Source organism: Vanessa tameamea, chromosome 28, assembly GCF_037043105.1.
Source record: "Vanessa tameamea isolate UH-Manoa-2023 chromosome 28, ilVanTame1 primary haplotype, whole genome shotgun sequence".
Taxonomy (NCBI): Eukaryota; Metazoa; Arthropoda; class Insecta; order Lepidoptera; family Nymphalidae; genus Vanessa; species Vanessa tameamea.
Window position 1 is genome coordinate 6,660,812 of NC_087336.1, and position 13,814 is coordinate 6,674,625.

Genomic DNA, 13,814 nt, shown 5'->3' on the forward strand with positions numbered 1-13,814 from the left:
AGTAAATTAATCAGTTTCAAATCAAATATGTTTAAAATATTAGGTATTAAGACTTTTCGGCGAACCAGTGAAAGTGTTGGCATAAGGTATTTAACATCTTATTTCCTAGTTGGTGAAGCATTGGCGATGTAAGCGATGGTTCATATTTGTTATAGTGCCAATGTTAGTAACCACTTACTATTAGCCTACATATTTTAAATAAAAAGAAATGTTCTCATACGTTGTTTGTAACATGATTTGGGATAATATCTACGTATTTTAATAGTGTTAGAAGTTTTATCTCGTCCACATTTTTCGTAACATCGAAAGAAATACTATAATAGCATTTATATAGAAATACAAGTAGGAAAGTATTATATTAAGACTCATTATATACATATTTTTTAAAGTGTAATTAAATAAAAATAGCTTTGTACAAAGAATGTGAGCTTCTGATGTGAGCGCGTTTTTTACTTGTGTTTGCGTAATAAAGTCTGAAATAAATTAAAATGATACAAACTTATAAGTAATTTTTATTTCTTGGTAGCAATTTGCTTTTAAAATATTTGTGTATACGGCTATTCTTCTAGGTGGAGAAATTATATACGGATTTTATTGTTGATTGAGAGTTATTCACACTCGGAAACCAGAAAACAATTTTATTAAAATAATCAAATAAATGATGAGGTTTTATAAAAAAAATATATGTTTTTTGGACACTATATTGCACTCTAAAAAAATTAAAACCGCTTCCAGTTTTTCAAAAATTAATTAGCTTAGATTTAATATATCTTAATAGTATAATAATGTTGAGAGATAAGTAACTGTGTGTAGTCACCCTATTACCTTGTCAATGTCATTTTAAGACGTTTAAACATAATCTGTGAATTCATAACTGTCATAATATCAAAACAAAACTGCTAGTCTGTTCCGAAATTATATTTTCTAGCCGTAGGAGTTTTATAAATATATTATAGATTATGGTTTAATATATGTTAAAAATACAGAAATTAAATCATATTTATCATTCAATAAAACTGCGACGTATAAAACCATTTTTGGACAGATTAAATATACATACGAAAGGTGTTTGACGATGAAATTTCAGAACGCACTGCAAGTGCAACAGCGAAGTACCTATACCGCGCACCTAGTCGGTCGGCGAAAAATCAAAAAGTCCTCCATATTTGTTTGTGCGATATTTCGCTAGTGTTTAAAATTTATAATAAGAGTGTGAATAAAATTCAACACTGTGGCTAAGGTGACGCCGTTCCCGAGTATGACTTATTCCGGAAGGAATAAATTTGAGGTGAGCAATCGATCCTTACGACAGAACTTTGTTTGTGTTTTCATATGATATGATCAAAAACAGCTGACATCGTATGTACAGACGCAGCGAATCCTTTGTTCTCTAGTGCGTTTTAAATTTCATCTATTAACCATTAATCGCACGTTCAAAACTGATTACCAAATATATTTAGATCTCCGTGTTAAACAAGTCAGATCTATTTTTGAACATTATTATTTTATTACAATTGTTATTTTATGCGCTATTCAATTGTTTTTCGTTTTAAAATAACCAATACTTATCGCATTAATCAATTAGGTCTAATTGATATTTTGTCGTAAGTGTAATGACCTAAGTTCAATAAACTCCGTAATGGTTAGATACCGTTATGTAGGCGAAATACTAAAATTATTTCGTTATCTTAACCCTATTGTTGAAATAATTCCCATGCACTTAAAAAAATGATTAATTATCTCTTTTAATAAATAAACAGTCATATAGAATTACTATAAGTGGTCATTACTATTATTAATTATCAATAATTACTTTAGCATTTGATAGTTTACCATATATCATATGTAACAATCAGTGTTTATTCTCATGTTATAATATGTCAACATCATATTTGACCTCCAAAAACTCAATAAAAATAAGATGTTAGAGTTGCTTATCGAGATCTCAGATGTGTGAATATGAATATATTTATTTAGATGGGATTATTAAATACAACATACTAAAACACAAAAAGAGACTATTTGTCATGCACTGTCGATTTAAATCACTTTATTTCTGCTATATTAATCTGTATTTAAATTACTTAGTACATATTTTGCATAGAAGATCAATGTAAGCCAAAGATGATGTACTTTCATGTCCTTAATTTGCTTGCTCAGTTGTGAAGGAAAACAGCGAGGAAACCTGCATGTGTTGATGATATTCTGCCACACATGTTCACTGTTGCCTTGACTAGCATGGAGTAATTTGTTGCAAACATACTTCTCAAGAAACTTGTTTCCATGAGTAGGGTAGTAATGTGTTATTGCTTAACATATTTTTATGGTGGTCTCCGACTGGGTGCCTCTTTTAATAGGGGCATCCTCATAATGACTATTTATTTCAGTTCAGCTACTCTTGTCCAAGTAGCTTTTATATCATCGTTGGATATCTCCTGTATGGCCCGCTATGTAATTCCTTACATTTATAAATCAAAACAAAACTGCATTCAATGATTTTTCAAATTTTTTAGTTAATTGTATTTCATGTTACTGTAACGTAATTTTGGCGCACGTTAAATGTTTACATTCTTTTAAAAAAAATTCAACAAAATGATTCAATTTCTAACATAAAATATTGGATGTCATCTGTGAATTGACTTTGACAAATATTTCTAAGGTTATGTTTATGCATAATTTAAAATTCGCGCAAATTTTGACATTTGAAATTAAATGCACTTTTTATGCATTATGCATTTCCGAACTAATTGTAATTTATTATCTTTGAGATGATCTTTGACATTTGTCTAAAGCTTCACTTTCCTTCCGCTTTTTGAGTCGAAATGTGATCCTAATTTATTTTCGAAGTTTTTATAACTTTTATTTTGTTTTAAACTGAATATTGTTGAAAATAGTTGTTTGAATGAACAGTGAGTTCTATTATTTGTCGCCTCGTCGTAAGTTTTGAATCTCTCTTCGAAATTTGAATTTATTCGAATTGTACTGTGTCGTAACAACGATTGTGGTTCTTTACAGGGAATTTTTAGAATATTTCCCACGATGCATTTTGTTATTTGTGAAAAATAACCGGAATTGATAGCGTAAGTCGTTTGGAATATTAAAGTAAAAGGTATAGGATTTTCAAATTTGTAATAGATTCTAATCAGAATTATTTCTCCTTTTACAGTTATTTTTCAAAGTTATTTTTTAACGTTATTTTTCAACGTTGTTTTTCGTCGCTTCATTCATCGTCATTTATTTCATGGATTAATCTTTCAGTCATTTTTTGGGATGATTATCTTGAATAATTTTCGGGAATTATTTTCTTTGGCATTATCTTCGATTGGATATTTTCAACGCTTTTCGAGGAACATTTCAACTTCATTTCGTTGGATAATTTGAAGTTTACTTGGTGAAGATGAATTTTTGGAAACTTTTAAGGAAGTAAAACTTTATCACACTAATTTATATTACTGGATCTTGGTATGTAATTTTTACATATTTATTTTCGCCGAAATTTAACCGCGCGAGATTTAATTAGAAATATATTTACATTTATAAAAATTTTGACATTCAAACTTTATTCAAACCTTATCGAAACATTATTGAAATTTTATTCGAACATAATTGTTCACTATTTGAATTTACTGTTTAAATTAATGTATAATTATTTAGACATTTGGTTTAATCAAGTTGATAAACTTGACTTGTTAATTTAAACGGATGTAAACATCCTGGTGCCCGATTATGTTAACAATTAAATTTAGAATATTATAAGAAAATTACTTTTTCTTGTATAATGTTAAAATAATTTATCTGACTTCAGGAGCACTTTCTTTTGCGGATTTGTTTAGTTTAAAAACTATTCCAACACTAACGGTTTTTTTTTTGCCTCAAAGAAATTTAATTTTTTTTTTATTGACAGTTTATTCTTCAATACCCACACCCAATTTTAACGTTACATTACATTACATTACATCAGCAGCCTGTAAATTCCCCACTGCTGGGTTAAGGCCTCCTGTCCCTTTGAGGAGAAGGCTTGGAGCATATTCCAGCACGCTGCTCCAATGCAGGTTGGTGGAATACACATGTGGCAGAATTTCATTGAAATTAAACACATGCCTCGTTTCCTCATGATGTTATCCTTCACCGCCGAGCACGAGATGAATTATAAACACAAATTAAGCACATGAAAATTCAGTGGTGCCTGCCTGGGCTTGAACCCGAAATCATCGGTTAAGATGCACGCGTTCTAACCACTGGGCCATCTCGGCTCATTATTTATTTCATAGTATAGTATTTCATATAGGATTTATAAATTAATTAGATTATTTAAATGTTCCTGTAAGGTGCTACTTGTATTAAGTATTTTATCTTTTTTAAAATATGTTTTTCTTCTTTGTATTATGTCTCCTTTCACAGAATACCTGGTGCTCTATAATATTATATAATAATAAAGGTACACATTAAAATTTATCATTAACAAAGTATCAACCATTTTTGTGTCTAACTGCCACACATCTTACTAAAATCTTTACTAAATAACTGTTAAATATCTCTGAGTGCGGCTGTAAGTCAGTTTTAATGCCTACCTATAATACACAAGACCATGTCCTGTACTGTCACAGATTATCAACTCACTGTTTTATTTCATCGTAATTTTAGTTTGTATGTGTGACTACACACTGAGAATGGTTTTATAGGTGTTATGTTAATGATGACATTGACTCCTTCAAAGTGTCATACTTTTTCAACATGTTTGTGGGATGAAATAAACTCTGAACATTCATGTGTACATTTTTTCACTGGACAAAGCTGCAATAACTAGACCTAATTGAAAATCAATTATATATGTTTATTTCTTGAGATCTCGAATCTGACAACTATGTCAAGTGATTTTGAAATTATTTAATAAATATGAAAGTGTTCTTACTAATCAGTCTATATCTCCTATTTTAAAACAAACTGGTACTTCAAATGTGATCTCATATTTAATTAAAACAACTCGACATGTTCCCCGTATAATAAAAGTGTGTTCCACAAGGATCTATATTAGGTCCTCTTCTATTTTTAGTATATGTAAATGATCTATCTATTAGGTTAAAGGTATTTATGATATTCTATTGTTTACTGCCGATAATCAATTACTTTTTTAAATAGACAAGATAAAATTCCACTGAAACGACGTAAGCAACGCATTATTTGATATCACACAATTACAAATATTTTTTTTTAGTTTCGGACAAACAATAAGCGTTGTTTATCTTATTGTAAGCGATCGAATTATAAAGCTTTAACTGATAAGGATTTTATAAAATTCAGTATTCACTGACTTCACTGATTCCTTATTTATCATACTAAACAAAAACACTCAGCGTCGCAGACCGCGTAGTTGAAAAAGGTCAGATTACAAACTGATATATCATTTTTCGGTTAGCATACTTGTATTTATTTCATAGAAATAGCATACGCTACCCTGATAGCATTACAAAAAACAGTCCGGACTATTCATTATATTGGGGCTCTGCACTACTTTCGGAATGGTTTCAATGAATAAAGGACCCATTGCAATTGCGTCACAATATGCTTACAAACAGTGTTGTGTAGATTCACAATAATTTCTTAATAGTATCGTCGACAATCATTGTGTAAACATGAGAAATAATCAAAGGCGATCCCGGGGCAAGGTATACGTTTCTATTCGTTAAATCCCACAGATGTTTTTAACTTTGCATATTATAAATTTATATATTGCTTTAAAAACTATTAATTATTTCCTATAAACGAATACGCAAATATTATAATACTTTGTAAAAATGCACGTGTTCTTTTGTTGCGGTATGCGATGTATGTATAAGAGATACAGCGATTTTCCGTCTGAGTCTAATACCACGACGATCAGCTTAAGAAATGTTGCTATTTCTGTTACAGATTGCTCGATTTTCGAGCGATGACGAAAACCACATAAACAAAAAGCTGCCGAAGGAATTACTGCTGAGGATACTCTCGTATTTGGACGTCGTTTCGCTTTGTAGGTGCGCTCAGGTGAGTCGACATCCATGGAGAACCCGACCACGGCTCACTAACAGAGAAACATTTTCTAGATTAATGCAACAGACGGCGTTTGAACAGCGTGAAGCTCCAAGACTAGTAAAATAGTATCTTTTCATGCTAAGTGTGTGAAAAAGTTTTATGTATTGAACTCATCATCACTAATGGAAGTTGTTTTAAAAACAACTCGTTTTGCTTAAGGACGGAACAATTGTCCATGATGTCTACTTCTGTTGTAAATCTTTTAATCTATTCTAAAGATTAATAACATTACGTTGGTGAGAATAATGTTTAATTGTTGTCAGTCTCCATATAAATGTATGTAAAATATATTTTATTAAAGGTGTCAAAACTATGGAACATTCTCGCACTGGATGGCTCCAACTGGCAGAGGATAGACTTGTTCGACTTTCAAAGGGATGTCGAGGTATTTAGTTCTATTTAGTTTATTAAAACTAAATTTTTAAAGTCATTCAATTCGTTTTTCAATACTGAAACATTATTTATTTATTTATGGTCGAAGTAAATACAACAATCCTCGGAAAAGTGACAATTGTATAATGGCTTACGAGCCGCCTAGCTAGGTGAAAATCTCTGATTCGATCCTGTATCCTGGGGTCATTCTAGTTCCCAACACTAGTAGCTAGCTTATAAAGCTACGGGTCCTGAAGTCCTGGGTTCAAGTGTCGTGTTCACAGCAGCCTGGAGTTTGGAAGTTTCACGTCAAGTCACAGTAACGCCAGAACTCATTCCGGTTTCGTCGGATTTGCCGTTCCATCGGATTACAAGGGAATGAAGAGTGCACTTATACTCTGCACTCTGCGCAGTTAGCCAAATGTTTATGATGATGTATCCTGGTATCGGTTAGGGAGACATCGTCACTAGCCGTAGCAGCCTGTGAATTCAACCGCGAAACAGTAATACTTAATATTGTTGTGTTCTGGGTTCCAAGCCAGTGTATCTACAGCCACAAGGGCCATAACAACTTAGCAGGAGTGATCGCGCATTGGTGATGTAAGGAACGCCTAATGTATGTTGCGCCAATGTCTATGGGCAGCGGTAGTCAGTTACCACCAGGTGACCCATTTGCCTGTATTATATATTTTGTATCGTCCTTATGTCAGGGTCCGGTAATAGAGAACATCTCCCACCGCTGCGGCGGGTTCCTGCGCCAGCTGTCGCTGCGCGGCTGCGAGAGCATCGCCGACGGTTCCATCAAGACTCTCGCGCAGGTTCTGACATCTTGTAGTTATACACATTATAACAACAGTCAACCGCAAGATCCGATTCGGTAAAATTTTAAATCTTATATTATAAATACGAATGCCACTCTTTCTGTTTGAAAGAGAAGGTATATGACACACTACTGGCCTTAGGCCCGCCATGTAGGAGTTTTCCACTTTACACAGGCAGACTCCCTCACGACTTTTAATACTTATGAAGGAAGGTCGCTAATCCCTGAATTTAATGTGTTTGATGACACTTTCAGTCGTGCCCGAACATCGAAGACCTGAACCTGAACAAGTGCAAGAAGCTGACGGACGTGTCGTGCCAGGCGCTCGGCCGGAAGTGCAGCAAGCTACAAAAGTACGCTGGTTCCGTTACATTGGTATTCGATGCGCTTTCTATTACAACACACACATATATCTTATCACACCTTTCCGTCATCCGTGAACATATACGAGATATAATCGGACTCGTGAGAAAATATCGTTTTGAATCCAATCCTTATATCGTCGAAGCACCATCAAGCGAGGGAACTAAGATGTTGTTCTTGTGCCTACAGCTACCAATGTAGCTGACGCACCTTTCCAACCGGACCACAATTACTCCTGCTTAGAGTTAGAATTTGTGATGGGTTGGTGGTACCTATTTAGACGGACTTGAACAAACCCCTCCTACCGAGTGATAGCACCACATATAGTATATCACAGTCAATACGAGTGTTATTTGCTTCCAGGATAAACCTCGACTCGTGTCCAAGTATCACTGACATATCGCTGAAGGCGCTGTCGGACGGCTGTCCGGTGAGTGACGTCATCTGGTGTACCTTCGTCCATAGACAGCGGTGTTCGAAGAAATATTGCCGTCAAAAGCATGTTTATAGAGCGGGTGGTAGCTTTACTGTCAGAATGTAATTTCATTTACATACCAAGTATTGCCATTGAGTCCTTAAATTGTTATCATTATATTTGCCATAAAGTGATTATCCAATCGTCTGCATGAATTAGATATTTTGATATGAAAAATTTGATGATAATTTTCTAGTAAGAATAAATATGAACTCCAAGGTATTAATTTGTTCCACTCAACAACTCAAAGATTCGCAACTTAAGCAACTTAAGCGACGTTAAAAAATCTCCTCTTTCAAGATTCCATAATGATACCATAGATTATTCAACAGTATAATACGCCTTATTTATAAATAGTCTCAACACTTTTGAGACAGTAATTTGCAATTAACATTCCAGCTCTTAACACACGTGAACGTGTCCTGGTGTCAGTCGATCACCGAGAACGGAGTGGAGGCGCTCGCGAGGGGCTGCCCCAAGCTGAGGAGTTTCATATGCAGAGGTAAATATGATGACGTCACGTCGGTGGTCAGCCTCGGTCCGGACTAGTCAAGAGAGCTGAAGATATTACAGTGAGAGTGGACAAATACTCTTGATATGATGCGACGGCTATTCGATAACGTTGGAAGGAATAAGGCGCAGGACTAATGGATGTATGTGCCGTCTGAGGTATGGGGTTGCAAGCGTTGCTAACTTCAAATCGATTTTTTTGTGGCCCAACCTCAAAATAGGTATTCTTATAAGCCAATCCACTCTTTGTGTTGAGTTCTAAGATGTTATGTCCCTTGTTTCAATAAGCACACTTATCCCAAAATCAAAAGAACAAAGATAAGGTCAAAGTTCAAAATAAAGTTGGTTAGGTAATTTAGAATAAGGAATTATGGACGGTTTACATCCCACTGTTGGGTAGTAAAGTTCTCTTTTAAGGTACTACTTAAAATCAAAATATACTTTATTCAAGTAGACTTTTACAATCTACTTTTGAATCGTAATTTTACAAACTATATTAAGTGAAGCTACCACCGGTTTGGAATGTAGATTCTACCGAGAAGAACCGGCAAGAAACTTAGAAGTTACTCTGTTTCCACGTTTAAAATAAAAATGCTGTATTGATTAATATGCCTTTTTTATTTACTTTTTACAAATGATTTATGAATCGGCAAAGTTAAAAATATCTGCGGAATTTTATTTTAGAAACGGATCTTGCCCCAAGAAGCATTTATTGACTTTGCGTCTTGCCGTCTGAGCTTATCCTTACGTCTCGTGCTTGTGTATACACTAGGAATAGAAGTGGACCTAAAATTGATCCTTGCGGAACATCCATTTTTAACGTAGCTCCAGAAGACTTTATTCTATTAATAAAAAGGGCTACATAGGCTTTCTCACAGTATTATCTTTAAATCCTGTGCTCGGTGTGAATTATTGACACCTACTATGCAAGTTGCCACTTGCTTAGTCTCAGTAACTTCAGTCCAGATTCGAACCCGTCTTTGGGTTCAGATTTGTCACTTGTTCTCCGTGTATTGTATCCGACGGGTCGCCTCTGTGCTGTCACTCTATGCCTGCTTCACCTTCGCAGGATGCAAAAACGTAAACGACAAGGCCGTGTCCTGCCTGGCGACGTACTGCCCGGACCTGGAGGTGCTCAACGTACAGGGCTGTGACGTGAGTGCTGCACACCTCGGTATTCATTGGTCTTGTGTCGTTGTTCGCGTTCTGCACGAAATCCCGCAGAGCCTGACGGACGAGTCGGTGAGCCGGCTGGGCGGCGCGCTGCGGCGGCTGTGCGTGTCGGGCTGCGCGCGCCTGTCGGACGCGGCGCTGGGCGCGCTGGCGGCGCGCTGCCCCGACCTCGTCACGCTGGAGCTGGCGCAGTGCGCGCAGCTCACCGACGCCGGCTTCCAGGCGCTCGCGCGGGTGGGTGCGGGGGCGGGCGGCCTGTGCGCCGCGGTACGCCAGGGACTCGAACTCAATTTATAGAGGTAGCCTCTCGTTGCAGAGTTGTAGGATGCTGGAGCGGATGGACCTGGAGGAGTGCGTGCTGATCACGGACGCGACGCTCGTCCACCTCGCGATGGGCTGTCCGCGACTCGAGAAACTGGTAACGACATATATCTATTTCAAATTTTAATCTCGTTTGGTGATCAGATCGGTGACCGGGACCTTTGCAGGGTGAGCCTGAGTTGCCAAGGCTATTGACGTGTTGAGAATGCGACGGATCGCTAGAATGTCTCCTGCCAATGCTTGGTTTCGTGCTTCGTTGTTTTATGCTTGAACACGAATTTGTGTGCGTCAGACGCTGTCGCACTGCGAGCTGATCACGGACTACGGCATCAAGCAGCTGTCGCTGTCGCCCTGCGCCGCCGAGCACCTCTCCGTCCTCGGTGAGTGCAGTTGTGCAGTTGCCACACGTGCCTGTGGTCGGTGAACCATTTCTCACACTCGTACATCCCGGACGTATGTTTGTGGCTTCTATTCGAACACTTTCATCGACATGGCTCACCCCACGAATGGGGATTCGAGTGCGCCACAAAAATGAGGACTGACCAATTTTTAAGTTAAATAGAAAACATATAAGTATAAGTAACCACATAAGTAACAGGTCTCGACAACTGCCCGCTGGTCACGGACGGCGCGCTCGAGCACCTGATCTCGTGCCACAACCTGCAGCTCATCGAGCTCTACGACTGCCAGATGGTCACCAGGAACGCCATCCGGAAACTCAGGGTGAGTACGTCGCGGCTCGTCCGCCGAGTCGCGAGCCACGGTCGGAGAGACCCTAGAGTCGTTTCGGATTTCGAGCCGGCCGAGTCACGGGGCCCGGCACCCGGTGCCCGGCTCCGTGACCGCGCGTAACCCGCCGCCCGCCCGCAGAGCCACCTGCCGCGCGTGCGCGTGCACGCGTACTTCGCGCCCGCCACGCCGCCCGCCGCCGCGCGGCCCCGCCCGCGCTACTGCCGCTGCTGCAACATCATCTGAGCGCCGACGGGCGGCGGCCGGTGCGACCTGCGATGCTTTAATCTAGATACTACTTCGCTATACTGTCCCGCACTGTTAGCCTCCTGTCTCTGACCCCTGACCGCAGCCCGGTGTCCCTCTCCGGGCAGAGACGCCCTATTTTTTGGCACCTCGGGACCGATTCTTCTGGAGAGACTCCGGTCCGTTCTGTCATCTCCGTCTCTGCCGGGAGCCGCGAGGAGCCCGTGTGGTCGTAATTGTGGCCTCGACGCAGAACTCATGAGTAGTTCTCGTTTAAAAAATGAAATTAGTCTGATCAGTAGAGCGCTGTGTCGTTTGAATAGTATTGAAGATATTCGAGTGCTGTCGATATTACAATGTAAACAAAATATACAAGGTGAGATATTTAATAATTCCTCGGGACGTAATCGTTTAGACGTAATGCTATTCACGCCTCCCGCGAACGCGTCTCGTTATGTGAACAATGTTGTTTTTATTCTACAACACGACTGGCTGTTTTGTGCTCCCCACACGCGTTGGACGTGATTGCTAACCCTCCCCCGTGGGAGGTTGATGTTATATACCATATGATCTCTCTCAATCGATGGTCGATCATTTGATCATTGTTCTACCAAACTCTTCGGCTTCAGGCACGTAGCATCTAAGTTTTCAAGGTTAGTGGCACATTATGAACGACCAAGAGAGGCTATATCATATTAATGCCCATTTTACACAATATAAATGTCGCGCGGAACAGCCAGCTTGCAGAAACATAAGGCCTCAATAACTGAATATAAAATATTGTTTACAAAATGTAACGATTTCGTCGGTTCGAGGTCTAAGTAGAATTATTAGACATAAGATTGTTCTAATAATATTAGCATTTTTTTTAACAATAGTTATATGTCATTTACTAACTTAACTGTTAATTTTAACGAAATATGTTTTATGTTTTTTAAATAATTTAATTTTACACGTCGCTTTATACGTTTCGTTGAAGTGGACATTATTTATTGAATGGTCAATTTTTTATTTAAAAAGTGCATAAATGCTATGCTGATAGTAACATATATAAATATATATTAAGAGAATTATATATCAGCTAAAATATTCGTCTTATAAATACATAATTATTTTCTGATTTTCTTTTAACATATATGTATATACATTTAAGTTTTTGGGTTTTCTAAATCGTGATAGTATTTAAAGCCATACACTTATACTGTGGCAAGTTGACATGGAGCAAGTCGTGAGAAAGTACAACTCAAGTGGTACCACTTATCACTGGTGTCTTCATTTGTAAATTATACAAATGCCAATTGTTCATTTGAGTATCATGTTGTCATGCTTGACCGCTTTTGATTAAACTTTTTGCGTTTCAAGTTTATGATCTGACTGAAAAATTAGTGTGTAGTTTTATGTAACTGTGATATAAAAGAGCTATGATATGACCTCTATAGCTGTAATTACACTGGCTCACTGGCTCTTCAAGCTGAAACAGGAATATGTAGTGTTGATATGTGTCTACTTAAACAATGTGATGTCTACTTAAACAATTAATATGCTTAATTTCTATTGAGGTTTAGGACGTGGCCCAGTATCTAGCAAATGAATGAATTATTCTGCCACTAAAATCAATAGTCTACATATATTGTTGTGTTTGAGGGACGAGTGAGTGAGTGAGTGAGTGAGTGAGTGAATGAGTGAATGAGTGAGTGAGTGAGTGCCAGTGTATGTACAACAAGAGAAGTAACTTTCCACTTCACGGGACCTTGTATGGAGTGGTGTATATTTCTTGTCATACCTTGCTACTATTTGACTGCCTCTCTCCTACCATAGAGTATAGTTTAACGGATTTTTGGTAGTTATTGTACCAACATCCACATCGAAGCTGTGTTTTGCAAGAACCAGCCCAGCAGCGGGTTATTTAAAAGCTGTTCCTTTTTTGCCGATCACAAACTCCATGGACTTGTCGCCGTATACTTATAAAACAGATAATAACTGAATATTTAATTGTCCAATAGAGAATACTTTAATTTATGAATAATGTATTTATAATTTGCAATCGGACAATAAGTGGGTGGGAAGCGTGTGCGAGGGTGTTATCTGCTAAGAGCTTGTTGATTTGAAATGTTTTTACACTAAGTACTTTATTTGTACTACAAGTGTGGTACATTATAAATAGATATATACAATACCAAAAAAATATATTGTTATATGTGATGTCTTAAAACTAAGTTATAACTTTAATTGGCAGTCAGTTGCTGACATTGGGATATATTTTTATAATAATGTATGTATTTTACATAATGTTTACAAGACTTGCATCGAATAAAGAATGCATATTTTTTATTTTGTTTATTTTTTTTCCCGCTTCTTTTTTTTTTTTTTTTTTGAGTTATATTTTTTCTGTCTGGCGTGTTGTTACATAGAGCCTGACGTGGACTTTGACTCATCTGTAAATTGAGTGTGGATTACGGTGAAACAGGAATATATTAAGTATGTATATATTTTTAATTATTTTCCATTTTATTTATTTTTGTTCGGTTCTAATAAAAATATGAATAAGGTTACGACAGATTCCGAAATTAAATATTTTAGATGAGGTAGCGGGTGCTGTTAACGTTGTCGGTAATCAGCAATTCACCACTAACGAGTTAGTAACTTCTTACTTAGAAATGCACTTTATGCGTCCGTGATCAAATTTTGTAATTACGATATACTAGCCTTGCATATCGATAGACAATCGTCTAT

The 13,814-nt window shown here is 37.3% G+C and overlaps 1 protein-coding gene across 1 annotated transcript; it reads left to right on the forward strand.

The window, feature by feature from the left end:
- The first annotated feature begins 1,076 nt into the window (after positions 1-1,076).
- Positions 1,077-13,412, forward strand: LOC113391818 (F-box/LRR-repeat protein 20). Its single transcript, XM_026627906.2, has 13 exons — positions 1,077-1,288; positions 5,911-6,024; positions 6,374-6,457; positions 7,155-7,262; positions 7,520-7,617; positions 7,991-8,057; positions 8,502-8,604; positions 9,682-9,767; positions 9,837-10,019; positions 10,102-10,203; positions 10,399-10,486; positions 10,705-10,829; positions 10,977-13,412. The coding sequence occupies exons 1-13, from the start codon at positions 1,259-1,261 to the stop codon at positions 11,079-11,081; spliced, it is 1,293 nt and encodes a 430-aa protein (XP_026483691.1). The 5' UTR covers positions 1,077-1,258; the 3' UTR covers positions 11,082-13,412.
- The last annotated feature ends 402 nt before the right edge of the window (positions 13,413-13,814 follow it).